Source organism: Microtus ochrogaster, linkage group LG4 (assembly GCF_000317375.1).
Source record: "Microtus ochrogaster isolate Prairie Vole_2 linkage group LG4, MicOch1.0, whole genome shotgun sequence".
NCBI classification, from domain to species: domain Eukaryota; kingdom Metazoa; phylum Chordata; class Mammalia; order Rodentia; family Cricetidae; genus Microtus; species Microtus ochrogaster.
Genome location: NC_022030.1, coordinates 2,228,669 through 2,243,789, shown reverse-complemented (window position 1 = coordinate 2,243,789; position 15,121 = coordinate 2,228,669). Strand labels below are relative to the sequence as shown.

General features: G+C 42.9%; 1 protein-coding gene across 7 annotated transcripts in view; it reads right to left on the bottom strand.

Annotated features, from left to right (window-relative positions):
* The window catches only part of Akap7 (A-kinase anchoring protein 7), a 132,912-nt gene that overhangs the window by 54,873 nt on the left and 62,918 nt on the right, over positions 1–15,121 (bottom strand). For 6 of the 7 annotated variants that reach the window (XM_026786248.1, XM_026786247.1, XM_013351444.2 and 3 more), the window contains one exon: positions 4,771–4,918. In XM_026786248.1, coding sequence (XP_026642049.1) covers positions 4,771–4,918 — 148 coding nt within the window. Of the gene's footprint in view, positions 1–4,770; positions 4,919–15,121 lie in introns of those variants that run through there. The other variant, XM_026786250.1, reaches the window with a different exon arrangement.

Below are 15,121 nucleotides of genomic sequence, written 5' to 3'. Positions count from 1 at the left end.
AAAAAAAAAAAAGCCCTGTCTGAAAAGAAGGTGAACCACTCTTGAAAATGATAGCCAAGGTTGGCCTATAACCTTCACATAAACACAAACACACATACACACACAAGCCTTTGTGTTGGATGATTTTACCCAATTATAGGTTAACCTGCATGCCAAGGGAGGCTAGCCTAAGCTATGGTGTTCATTAGATTATATCTACAAATACATTTTCTACTTCCAATATTTTCAGCTTACCATGGGTTTATCAGGCTGCAATCCCATCATAAAATGAGAGGCATCTGCATGACTTGGAGTATTAAACTCAATGTACTCCCTCAACTATTTTCTCCATTCTCTTCAGAATCCATTCACCGCCTCAGCATGGATAGTCCTACCTGTGCAACTAGCTCAGACATGGAAGCCCAGAAAGCTCCAAGCCTACAGCTTCAGCAATACTGACACTGTTGGTATCACTCAAGATGTTTCCGGCAGTCACAGTGGCTCCCTCCAGTGCTTTCCTCCGACTGCTCTCAAAGTCCCCTTACTCCACCAGACATCCCTTTCGCTCAGTGTCACCCCGCCCATTTAAACTCTCCTCTACCTCATCCCCACACTCTCCCAAAAGTAAACTTCCTCCGCAGTGCCCCATAACAAAGCCCTTGCTGTCAGGCGCACACTCTCTTCCTCTACTCTTTTTCCTCCCCGTTTCTCGGAAGTTTTGTTAGCTGCCAGTAACACTGTATCATTCTTCAGGGCTGGGTCTTATTCTTCTTTCTATCGTGACATCACTAGTTCACCAAATTAGTGTTTTTTTGTTTTGTTTTGTTTTTTTTGGTTTTTCGAGACAGGGTTTCTCTGTGGCTTTGGAGCCTGTCCTGGCACTAGCTCTGTAGACCAGGCTGGCCTCGAACTCACAGAGATCCGCCTGCCTCTGCCTCCCGAGTGCTGATAAATTATTAAGCAAAAAATGTGGAGTCACCCCAAAATCATTGTTTCTATCTCTGCTTAGAGAAGTCATACATAATAAATACTAGAAATAAAACTTCTAGACCTTTCCAGTTTCACCACTGCTACCCATAAAGTATGTCTGGCACGGACAGCAAACTAGTCTTTGAAAGCCCTAAACTGCTCACTGGTCTTACAAAGGGCCAGTTGCCCTCCCTGAGGAAGTGTGAATGCAGCAGGCACCCTTGCTGTGAACATTACCAACACGCCCACCTCACAGTGAGTACCACACAGCCCTAGGGTCCGGGGGCTGAATTTCATTCCTGCCTACATGAGGAAAATGGGTTTCTTACTTTTTCTTCGATTTAAATTTGAGCTGATAACTGAAGTTAGGTTTGCAAGGCGCTCAATGATAAATAGGCATATTATTATGCAAAGCTGTATTTATGAGACAAGTAAAATGTATCTTTTCTAACATTGGAGAGCACTGCCTGCACACGAGGGATCCTGCAAAAGAAAGCTGTAAATCTCCTGTGGACTATGGATGGGACAGAGTGCAGACTGTTCTTCCCACAGAAAGGCCTTCTAGAAAGAATCTCATAAACTATGCTAAGTGAAGATGCTTAAAAACAAAGACATATAGGAAATAGTCTGACATGCCCACATATTATCTCTGTAAAAGAAGACAAAGACCTTGGCTCTTTTCATGTGACCAAAGATGGTAAGACACAGCACCAGGTGTATTCCTTACTGGACCTGTATTTGCTTAAGTGAACTAGAAAAGTCACCTCATGTTTGCTTGCATTAATAATAAAAATAAAATATGCTTTGTTTGCATTACTCTGGAGTTCAAATGCTTAACTGTACACAGATCTTTGACATTTCCTTCCATCCTGGGAGACGGAGCCTCACTGGCCTGGGCGAGACAACAACACATCTGTTCAAATTCCTGTAACATTTACTCCCTGGGAAGGTAGAGAGGAGAGGAAGAAGAAATGGCCTCTGGTGGCAGTGGTGCCGGTGGCGGCGTTGGCGATGTACAGTGGACAGGATGAATATCCGGACATGCTCCAGAGCCTCGCAGGGAGTGGGGAAGTTAAGCAGATTTGTGGGAGAGGAGAATGAGCACTGTGATAAAAGTAGCTACATCCAATGTCACTGAGCCCTGCTTGCTACTCCCTGCAGGAAGCGGTAGCACTCTGAAGGACACCGGAACAATGCAGCCACATTTGAAGAGCTAACAAGAAAGCAGAAATCTGAAGTTTTTAATACAACACCCCCCTCCCACAATGTTGGCAAGTGTTTCAGCTGCTTTTGTCATGTCTGGATAAGAAGGACGGCACAGGAGGAGGAAAGCTTGCTTTAGCTCACAGTTGGGGCTACAGTCTGTCCACAGCAAGACAGCAGCTTGGACAGGACTGTGGGGATGGGAGGGAGCCTGTTCACATTCTTACAATTCAGGAAACAGAGAGCCTCAAATTCCACCCCTGGTAACCTACCTCCTCTAGCTAAGCCCCACCTCCTAAAGGCTGCATAGTCTCCCCAGACAGTGTCATCAGCAGGGGATGAATGTTCAAACACACACACACATACACATCTCTAAGGGATATTTTATATTCAAATCATAACAATTGGTTCAAATTATGAAGCAAACAAAAACTCTTTGCCAATCAAATACAGCATGAAGGGCTGCCAATGTGTGATTTCTAGCATATACCGTACCAAGCTGGAGGAATATTCAAAGATCTTTAAAACAATAAAATATTCCTAAAACCTAATCCCTGCTTCACAACTTGTAGTCACCAGATTTCCGCATTAATCTCCTTCACCTGAATAATAATAATGGCGTGAGGATGACCAGCTCAGATGTAAACTGGGAAGAGGCTGGCGGTGCTCAGGGCACAAGACCTGAGTTTCTATCTGCAGCACCCACGGGAAAGCCAGGCATGGTGGAGAGTGTTTGCAGCTCCAGGGGGAAAGGCAGACCCAGAAGATTGTTGGAGCCCACATACCAGCCACTCTAGCCAATCAGTGAGCGCCAGCTTCAGTGAGAAACCCTGCCTCAAAAGAGTAAGGTGGAGAGCAACAGAGGAAGAAACCTAGCCCTGATGTCAGGCCTCCGTGCATGCACATACTCAAAGGAAAAGGAAAAAAAAAACTCATTTATATTAGACTCAATTATAATAAATGACATTACAAACAGGTATCGTTTTAAAATTCATGTTGGCATCACTAAAGGTGATAGGAAAATTAAAGTGTTTGTAATAAGTTAAGAACACTTTAAGGGGGCGGTGGTGGCGCAGGCCTTTAATCCCAACACTCAGGAGGCAAAGGCAGGCAGATCTCCAAGAGTTCAAGGCCAGTCTGGTCTACAAGAGTTCCAGGACAGCCAGGGCTGTTACACAGAGAAACCCTGCCTCAAAAAACCAAAAATAAATAAATAAAAGTACAAGAATTCAAAATTTGTTGAGACAGAATAGTTACTCTGCATCAGGAGATGATGGGCTGCGCTATGTGGGGCAGAATGGATGAACATTCCCTACAGCAGGGGAAGTCCGTGAACTGCCAACCAAAGACCAGGAAAGCAGAAACCTGCTGGAGCCGGTTGAAGGAGGGCTGGTGAAACAGCGCCCCCTACTGGCAACTGAGCTGATGCACACGACTAGTTTTATAATGCAAATCTCACAGGATCTTCGGTAAAATCTACATCCCCTAATTTTTCTTAATGGAGCAGGGAAGGGAATGAAGCGCTGTTCCCCCATTCCAGCCTGGTCTAGCAGTTTCACAGGAGACTGGGAGCACCAGACAAAACCCACACTACACAGAAGGATCTGCATTTCCCCTGTGGGCAAGCGTTTGGACCTCAACAAAACCTGACCGAAGCATGAAAATCCTCCCCAAAACAGGATTGGAGTGTTTCAGAATACAAAACTCAGACTACATCTGAACCTGCTGGTCCAAATTATCTCCGGTAGGTAAATGATGACTCCCCTAAAGATCTGTAATGAGGATTTCCAAATAAAATTGCCTCTTAAACATTTTTTAAATCTTTCATAAAGCTTCAGTACATAAGGATTCTTTCAGGATGTAGGTAGGTCCAATACAGGTTTTTTGCATTTTTTTCCCCCAGAACTGATGTGGAGAGAAATTACTTTGGCTGAAGAACTTGAAATATTTACACACATTCATCTTCTCGCTTCCATGCTACTTTAAAAGCATATAAATCGGGATGTCTTCAAGTTCAGTTCTTTGCAATGGTGTCTCGCTGGGAACAGTACATTTGGGTCCAAGAGAGCAGGCTCCTGTGAAATGCATCCCCCTTCCAGAAGGTGGGAGATGGCCTGACAGGTTAAGATGACAGCATTCACACACGAGCACAGAGTTACCTGGGTGTGGACCTCTGTTTCCTCTCCAAGTATGTTTTCTTTACAGAAGAACCAAAGTCTTGAACATCACAGGCCACCCACACTTCACCTTCCTTTAGTGAAGCTGCCAGAGTCAGGTCACTACCCATGATGGTAGCCAGATACCATAACAGTGCCACTGGGGAGCGTGTGGCCATGTGGCCCTCCCTAAAGAAAGTGCTTTCCTTGTGTTTATAAAATAAAATTAAACTGAAACAAATTTTCGGCCAACATTTCAAGACGTCATTATGATCATGTTTAAAGCATAGAAGTATAGAAGCTGACAGAGGACAATTCTCTACACATTTTCTACTTTGCCACTACAGTAAATGGGAAAAAACACAGAATTCTGGAAAACAAATAACCTGAAATATTTATTTTAAAAAGTGACGTTAAGAAATAAAAACTAAAGGTGTTGAACGGTGTTTTCAATGGCACTTACCAACCACAATGGAAGCCTCACAGTGGTAATAACCATTACTTTGCTTTTTCTTCAGCATGGAGCACAGATCTACCCGGTACAGAATTTCTTCTCCAAATCTGTGGTCGATGAATTGTTCATACAATTCGGGCTCTATTTTTTTCACTCCCTTGAAATGACAAAACAAAATCACATCAATCAATCATCTCGCTGGGGCAGCCAGTTCATATTTCTATCAGTCTCTCAGAACCCAAGATTACATTTTGGATTCAGGACTGCCCCTGGCTCCTGAAAACAGATGCCACAGAATTTCTGACAAGTTGTTTTTAAAGTCTCCATGCCTGGGATGGGCTGATTTAGAGCCATCAATTAAGAGTGTAATTGGATGTCGCAGCACTCGGGACCTCATACATCTTTAAGTTTGAGAACTAAGAACGTGTGTGATGATTCGGTCCCCAGAGCGGTCGTCTGCAACGACGGAGATGTGAGTGAATGGTTTTAGAATGATGCGTGTCTTGGAATTTCTAGTGAGGATGGAGCTCTAATAACGCTAACTCGTATTATTTGAGCCCTTACGACAAGCCTGATTTGAGCTGGGACAGTGAAGCCAGCAGCTTTTCTGCATCTTCCTCCACCTGCCTTTCCTCGTCAATACAGCAGAGGCAGCTGGATGCTGAACTGTAGGAGGGCTCTGGGAACTACCCTAGTCTCCCAGCAGGAAATAAGAGCCCCTCCCCATCATCATGCAGGGTCTGAGACCCCAGCCTGACGCCCAAGACAGTCTACGAGTTTCACTTTTTCACTAGTTTTTACTTTTTAACTAATAAAAATTTCCCCGTTTCATTTGCTAATAAAAATTTATAGAAAATTTTAAGTCAGGTCAGGAAATCATGCGATTTTTGTTCTGTTTCATTTTTCCTATGCAAATGAAAATGACATTTTGCTTTTCACCTGAATATGGTTTTATCCTCAGTACTTATTTCAGCAAGTATGCCAACTCAAAAATAACACAGATTTGCAAAATGCTTTTGCCTCTGTACTCTACTGTATCATATTATTTACCCAATAGGCTGCTGCCCTTAATACTTAAAACATGCTTGAGTTCTGTGTCTACATGGGCCTCCTGTTCTTAACCGCTCCCCCATACATACACTAACGGCTCTTTCCAACTCAGTTTGGTGATTCTACTCTACCTGCACAGGCTGAAAGCTTTGGGGGATACCCTTGATAAAATCCAATACCCTTAGTTTTGGTGGAACACTCTGTATGATATGTATTAAGTCCATCTGGTTTACGATGTGATTTAACTCCAGACTTTCTCTGGTTAGATTTTTTTCCAGTTGACCTATGTAGAGGTTAGAGTCAGGTATTGAAGTTACTCACTATCACTGCGTGTGGCTTTAAAGCTAACAGCGGTTTTCTTTGTTTGTTTATAAGTAAAATTGGGTGTCCCTATTTCTAAAAAAGTTATGAGTAAATGAAACCAATTTTATGTCCTAAATGCGTTTTTCTGTGTGTGTATGCATTCATGTGTGTATGTGTTTGCATGTGCGTGTGTGTGTGTGTGTGTGTGAGTGCACGTGTGTGTGTATGTATGCATGTGCATGGGTACTTCGGAAGGTGGAAAGGGAGGGGCAATGGTTCCTTTGCAGACAACAGCAGACAAAGACAGCTTAGCACAGGTTCTTTAGTACCAGGACCAAATGTCATCACTGAACAACTGTTAGGTTCTCATTTTCATTTTTATAAAGTGTCATTTTATTATTTTATTTACATTATTCATTCATTTGGAGGGGCACGCCCTAGTGTACATTTGGAGGTCAGAGGGCAACTCTGAGAGTTTGTCTTCTTCCCCATGTGAGTCTGGGAACTAAATTCAAGGTTTTCAAAGCACCTTTAGCCACTGATTCATCTCACTGACCCAAAAGAAATAAGAAAAATATAAAAGTGCCCATAAACTAATTTCCTTAGCTAATCAATTTTACAAGTGACAAGCAGCAATTATTTTGCAAAAATTCTTCACAGCTGACTTCTGATATACATTCTAAGGTGTTGGATTTTATTAATTCCATAACTCAGAACTTACACAGAAAGTACAGTTCAAAATGCATGATGCCTTGGGAGAGCTTGAAGCTCTATCTCTATCAAAATAAAAAAATTTAATAAAGTATCTAGAAAGAGATGAGAATACGCTTAATCTTTTTATATATATATATGAATATTAGCATAATCTTTGCTCTCCAGAGCCTGTATTGGGTGGCCTCTCTTTTCTAATAAACACGGAACTCATCTCACCATCTAGCTAAAGCAAATGATGTTTTTCTTTTATAATAAATAGACTGGTCTGTGCCATATAAGAAGACCCCATCTCAAAAAACTAAATAAGTAAGTAAAGGAAAGTCATCATTCTGAGGAAATTGGTGACTATATCAAAATCAGGCATCACTCAAGGTAAGGCTAAGAAGGATCCTATTTTTGTAAGGAACCTATAGGATTTCCAAAATAGCCTCAGAGGCACCACCATTCAAGGCTGCAGCTTCAAGTTGAAGTGACAGGGGTGACGTCATTCTATGCAGGCTCAGGACCACCAACTAACTCAGCTTTCACTGCCACAGGCCGATCCCCCCCTCCCCAAGGCGCCCTGATGTCTAAGGTAGAAGACGGTGTGAACACATCAGGAAAGCTCGAAGAAAAGCCTCAAATTGCTAATCCAGGAAAACGAAGCCTACGACAAAAATCTGAGTGGAGACTGCTTCAAATGCAGAAAGTCTCTATGAGGCTATCTCTAACAATTCCATGCAAAGGGGGTGCTGTGAACTTGGTGCTTTAAGTGGGCTAGATGATAGTCTAACATTTCATGTTAAGGGTATTTTCCTAGAAATTAACAGAGACAGTGTATGTTTTAAGGACTTCAGATATGCAATTGTGCTCAGTATAAGCACCACATTGGTTATGCACTGTAACACTGAAAGGAATAATTGAAGTTAAATACAGATGTTTTGAGGTAGATATGACCAACATGCATTGTTTACATGTATGAAGTTGTCAAAATAAAAAAATATTCTATTAAAAGTACATGCCGGATATTATATTTTGAAGCAGTTACCTACTGGAAATAGATATCAAACCAAAAATTTTCAAGGCTATCTTAATTATCAGAGATGACTCAAGTTTGCTTCCCCTTAGCCTCCTTTGAGCCACAGTTGGAGACGATCAGTGATGGTCAAAGCCATTTGTTGGCCTTTGGTGCAGCCTGCCATGAAGCTGTGAGCCATTTCACTGGATTGCAGCTTGGCACCCAAACAGCCACCTCCTCAGAGATGCCAAGAGAGCCTGGCAAGTGCATTTAGAATTATCTGATGGCTGAATCTGAAGATAAATAATGGAGATTATTTACTCTGGAAGCACGTACAACATCATTTACATCAAGTCAATGATATGCATAATTTAAACGTGCCACAGGGTGTTCAGACTCAGATTACCGAGCGTCTAGATCTGTCTTTAATGCAGTTAGGGACGTGGAATGTGAAAATTCACATTAGCTCACAATCTGTGACAAAGTGACTGTGTTCAAAACAACGAAACAGTCACTTTATTAGGAAGGTTAAGAGATTGTTTGTAACAGATGGTAACTTCTTATTGTTCTTTGTTATAATAATCACAATTTACGCAAACAGTCTGCGATAAAACAAAGGAGGGCTTTGTCCTACTGACAACAAGCTTAACCTTCAGGGTCTCTGCTATGTTTTTCAACAGTTTATTCCTGGATAAAATGAGCTTTCATAGAAATACATGTGACAATTAAAAAAATTCTTGTTAAGAATGACACAAACCAAAGCTAAAAATGTAAATTAAGAGGTCAAATGAAACTAGTCTAATCCTTTGGCATTGGCTGGTTAAAAGGCAACCATAGCAGCTATACTTCTACTTCTCAGAAGTGGGAGAAGAAGGCTGGATTGATATAGATAGATAGATAGATAGATAGATAGATAGATAGATAGATAGATAGATAGATATACATATAGATATATAGATTTATGTCAAATGGCTTTGACCATCACTGATCGTCTCCAACTGTGGCTCAAAGGAGGCTAAAGGGAAGCAAACTTGAGTCATCTCTGATAATTAAGATAGCCTTGAAAATTTTTGGTTTGATATATATATATATATATATGGTATATCACTCCAAATTATAAAGACATTGAAATTGCCATAAGGATTTGAAGAAAATCTCAGTTTAAAATTCCCCATCTCCCCACCCCTCTTACTATAGCTACAGTTTCTGATGTTTACCCCCTCTGTTGCATCTGCACCTTGAGAGGAACCACTTGCTCGTCCCTGGTACCTCCCCAACTTCTTCCATTCAGAACATCCGAGCAAGCTCAGGTTCATCCTGGCTTGTGACTGCCATGAGAAGACATGTGTCTTCATGGCCCCAGTTACTGGCTCAGGACCAGTGAGGGAATTCTGGATCCAGCAAACACAACCACCCTGGGCAAAAATGGCCTCGATGTCTTTTCTTCCTGTCGCTCTGGGTCAGGCAATGTAGTTAGTCCTCCACCGACCATTCCCATTTCCTGCTTGACCAAGGCCCTGACATCCTGCCTACTAGTACCTGTCAATAAATTTACAAGTGGAAACAGAAGGAGTGATGAAAACAGACAAAATGCTGCTGCTTTATTATTTTAGATCAATCTGCAAACAATGGTGCCTCCCGTCACCTAGCAGTAGTAGAAAATATGAACTCAAAAAGTAGCCTTTGACATGGGTAGGGAGAGTACTCCCCACCTGTCTATTCCCCTCCCCCACCCATCAACACTGAGGCAGAGGGGAGAGCTGTCCCCATTACTCATCTGTCAGTGGCAGCGTGGGCGGCAGAGAGATTCTCCCTCACCAAAGCCTGAGAAGGCAAGTGGGAAAGCTGTCAGGAGGGGGCATGAATGGAGGAGAGACCCCACCCTCAGATGGCAGAGCTGGCCCTAAGGCCCTAAGAGCAGGGGAGCTATCCCTGTCTTTCCTCAGTTGCTGTACTCAGAAGAGAGGCCCCTCCACCTAGACTGGGCTACATAGTAGAGCTGGCCCTGAAGGTGTAAGTATGGGAGAGCTCACCCTGAGGGTGTGAAAGGGGCAGAATTGGCCCCAGCCATTACACATGACTGTAAGAGGTGAACTAGCCAAGATACTGCTGGAGAGCTCACCCTGATGGTGAATACAGGGGAGAGCTGGCAGGCTCACCCGCAACTACCTAGGCCCAGAGCCAGGGTTATGTATTGGCCCAGGCCAGCAGCCACCCCATCTGTGATCTGCCAGAACATAGGTTTCGGAGGGAGGTACAGTCCTGTGGACGCCGCACTATAGGGTCTCCCCAAAACATGGCAACAACAGGATGTCCAGGAAGAGTCCCAGTGAGGGCCCAGTGTTGACAGTGTAGTAGAGACCAGCGGTCTTGAACCAAACCAATGACTCTTCAAGATGAACACCTGCATGTAAACATGTATAGATAAAGGGATTTGCTTTGTGACTCATTGTGTCACATTGCAGCTTCTGGATGAGATTTTCCTTTTTTTTTTTTCTTTTTTCCTTTTATATCTTAAATTTTATTGGGGGTGGGAGGGGTTGCAGGGCACAGGGCAGATGCAAGGGGACAGGAGATGGGGGATTGTGATGCATGATGTGAAAGACACACAAAAAAGAAAGTTTAAAACTACATAACAAACAAACAAAGAAAAAGTAGCCTTTGACATTAGAACTATTATTATCCCAGATAAGGAAGCTACATCACAGAGAACTATTCACTTACAAGGGACACACAGAGCCAGCCATCAGGACAAGTAAAAAACACAGACAAACTAAAAAGAACAGAATGATGCCTGAGCTCTATGCTATTCATTCAAGACATTAAAATCCTAAGACTGTTAATCATTCTTGAGAAACAGCTGTATGCAATCAAGACAATGACAAAATTAGTTTGGGAGCCTCTAGCATTCTAAAATGGCAGCCTTTAATATGCTGCATTGATATTAGTAGATCAAGTGATAACTATATGCACGCAGTAATGATTCTCACTCACTCTAAATAGGAACGAGAGGGAAAGAACTTCTAGGGGCTGGCGAGATAGATCAGCGCTTAAGACCACTTGCTCCTCCTTCCAGAGAACCTAGTTTGGTTCCCAGCACCCATGTTGATGACTCCTGACCTCTAGTAACTACCATTCCAAGGGATTTGTCTCCCTTTTCTGGCTGCTGTGGACAGTCACATACATTCGCATTTATTCACATGGACACACACATGCACACATGCATGTACACACATGTAAGTAAAAACTCAGATGTTGTTTAAGCATAGAAAAGATATGCAAATGATCAAGTCCCTTAAGAGAACCCCTTTCTTGTTGTAAATATCCAAATAAGTAAAATGCCAGCAGAGATTGCCAGAGTTCAGAGTAATGGTTTCTTGAACACATAATAGTTCTCAATTGCTTACTTAATTTTAAGCCTGAGTATTTACATAGTTGGGGTTCTTCAGGCATGCCTTCTCGACGATCCCTCTATTTACCAACTTGCTTTTAGCACTCCTGCTTGTCTGACCTCAGCTCTTTAAGGAAAGAAACACAGACCACCTCCACCTATATTATATACAATATCACACATTTGGGAAGTAACGGCAGAAACAGCTGCTTAGAGGTAGTGTCTTGACCCACTACTGGCATCTCCTGTTCTCTGTCCTAACACCCTGAGAGGAGCCCAGTGCTCCTCGGCGGCATCCAGTGGCAAGGAAAAGTCCCTGAGGGAAGGTTATACAAATCCTAATGGGAAAAGCCACTACAAAATCACTAGGAAAAAAACACCATGCTTCCTGGACCCAGCATCGATCAGAAGGGAGGTGCTTGGCTGTCACTCACAATAATAATGACTGAGGCTCTTTTATATGGGCCTGGCCATGTTAGTCACGGGGTTAACAGGTCACTGGGGTGCACATTCTCAGCATTGCAGGCATGACACAATCCATGACGGAACACTAAAGTGTCCTCATCTCCTGCACATTTTCTTCTCATGCATGCTTATGCTTCATCCTCTTAGCCGATCTCAGTTTCCCCTACCAAGACAGACCATATGCTATGGGCCAGATGCCTGGGGATTATGCTTTCACATGGCTTTGTAAACCAAAAAACAAAGCAGAGGCCCTATAATGTAGGCATCCAAGAATGACTGCCATACGACAGCTGGAATCTCCACTTTCCAGGATGAATGTCCAGCTGTTTTCTTGGGTTGGAGCAGCCCTGTGGTCTCCTGGATGGATGCATGCTGCAGCCTCTTCCCTACTGTATTATTGAGTTGGAAGTGTCACCCAGGCCTGCCATGCTCTTGGACTCCAACTCCCAGCCTGCCAAGCACTGACTTTGCCCACAGAGTATTTAGGCTTGTGGGGGGTGGGAGGGCACGTGGTTTGGGGTTTGCATGTGCACTCCCTCTGTCTTCCCCTTGCCATGCTTCTGGCCACCCAGGAGCCGTTTATTAAACACGGGCATTTAATTTAGTCTAATCTGGTTTAATTGGAGTTCTCTGTGTCGGTAGAGCAGCTCGTATTAAGATTTTTCTTAACACCTACCTCATATTCGTCTCCCTAAGGCTTTGCTTGCTCTTTGGTGCGTGTTCTGGAGTGACCAACTTACCCATTCATTTCTAAATGCTAAAAATAATATGCCTCCATCAAAAGTCCTCAGCATGGATGCTCTGTAGACTTATAACCCGATCTAATGTGTCCCTCTTCCAGTATGATAGCATTCCCTGCTAATCTGCTTTCCAACATTTCCAACATTAACTTAAAAAATGTCCAGGACCTGAACAGGTAAGTGATCTACAGAAGACTAGAAATAGGTAATGCAAAAAATCCCAACACATCATATTTATCTGGTACTGTGACAGTGGCCTACATATTGCAATATAGCTATATGGTGACAAAATGCATTCTGTATTTATAGGTCAGAAGTTCAGAGTACAGAACCATTCATTCAAATTAGATTCCTATAGACAGAAACCATAGCACAGGCCTAACTTTAGCAGACACAGTTCAAATGAGAGGGGAGTATCCAGAGTGCACACAGAAAGCAGTGCACACTGACAAATAATTCAAATGCATCTACAGACATCACTCTTGATACCTTGTAATTACGCAAGAAAGATCAGAAACAAATGGCAGCACATCCTGTTCTGTGTACTCAGTGCTCTCTCCCCCTTCCCCTCTTAGGAATGATCAGTTCCCAGACTCACACCCCTCACCATTCCTCTCCTCCCCCACCACTCCCTTCATCAGCATCCGTCTCAGCAGAACGTCTTACTTCAGCTACCGCATCCTGCTCCAATTCTGCACGAGAATTCTCTCTGTGCATTTAGGTCAGAAGCCCCAGTCTGACAGAGGAAGGGCTCCAGCAGCCTAGCTCTCCAAGATCTGGGTGATGTGCAGATGTACACTGCCTGTCCTAAGAGCCAGGAGCCAAAGCACTTGATGCATTGGGCTTTTATGACCACATTTGGTTGGAAAATCCCCTAAATAGCACAGTAAACAAAATGAAGTTTGGTATGGGGAGGAAACAGTAGTTAAATATGGAACAGCTATTAAACATCAAATTCAGCTGGGAGGAGAGAAGACAGTTTATGTTCTGGCCATCGGCCTGAGGACAGTGTGAAAATTACGTTATGTTCAGGCCTTCAACATGGTGTCATAGATTTTATTTTTTTTTTATTTTTTATTTTTTTTTTTTTGGTTTTTCGAGACAGGGTTTCTCTGTATAGATTTTACCAACAGTTAAAAATGCTGTCATCAGGTTGGTTTCAAGAACAAAACTAGGACCCTGGTAGCCAAGAGTTGTTATGTCAGCCAGGATTACAGCTGTGCCAGGCCAGGCCTTCTTACACAGTGATGGGGACCTAACTCAGGCCCTCACACTTGCACAAGCATGTGACTAAGCTATCTCCCCAGGACCTATTGTTCTGTTTTTAAGGACCTATTGTTCTGTTTTTAAGGTATCACTTTTCATGAGAATAAGACTCCAGTGAATCATGACAATAAATTGGCTCATATATTTAGGAACGGAAGTATAATGCCAAGGTAAACTAATTATACTTCCATGTTTCAACCTTCATTTCTGCTCCTATCGGGAGGGGGCTCTCAAGAAAAGCAGTATTTCTTTCATTGTGTGGATAATTATAATTAACAGCAGTTGGTTGACTGATGAGGCTGCCCAATCACCCCAGTGATAAACTGATTACCACACAAATAACTTCAGCTGCTTGGCTTACATGGGACTTCTATTAGCTTTCTGGCCATAGGTGCTCTTCTTTCTCCACCTACCATTCACTTACTTGCCAGTTCCCTACAAGATTTTAAGAATCCATGTTGTCTTTATCCTTGATTAGGGAAATGGAATTAACTCCCAGATGATGCACATCCCAAAATCCCTGAAATGGCTTTTCATGGGGAAAAAAAAAATGTTTCCTGTCACACATGGTAAAATGTGAAGCAGAACATTTAGATTTTAAAAAGTTAAAGCAAACATAGGCAATTCTAATTAGCTTGAATACTTTGCTATTATATCTTTTCAATGCAAGTTCTAAAATTCTATTTTAAAAATTAGATTTAAACTAGAACTGTCTATGGTTTCAAATATTACTGACCAAATCGTTCAGAAACACCATCTCAGTTAAGCCTAACCTACCGTCACTCTTACCTCCCAGACTAAGCAGGTGACCTGCCTTAAACTGACGCCGAGTGGTAGCACTCTGGGGATGCTTGGGTTTGAAGCATTCCTCTGCTCTGTGACACGTGACACAATAGAGAACCCTTCAGTACAGCAGTAGCCATCCACAGAGAATCCTGAGGGGCCACAGGCTGCTAACCCACAGTTGGGAAGGTGACTCCAGAGTGACACCAGGGAGGCACAGGAGCTCCACGCACAAGAAGTTCAAAGCACATTTAGACTCTTGACCCAAAGCATTGTGGATGTTGGTGAACACGAGCTGGAGATGCCAGAGCAAACTCGAAGCCAGAGAATGCTGGGCTAGCTGATCCCCCAGCACAAATGTACCCTGCTCACTGCCTCACTTCCTCTTGCAGGACCAGTTTCTCTGGCATTTATCCCTATGGACACAGCTCTCTGCTATTCTATGATGTTTGAGTTCAGAGACTTCCAGAAAGTCTCAGCCTATTAGGAAAAATCTAAAACTAATCACTGCCAAAGGCTCACTGAATCATGGCAAAATTCTGGGAAAAAAAATACTTTTTGACATTGTTTTCTTCCCTAATGCTGTGTATGCCCTTTGCTGCGGTGAGTGCACGTTTTGTGGCATGAAGCCTCCTCCCTTCAGGACTGCAT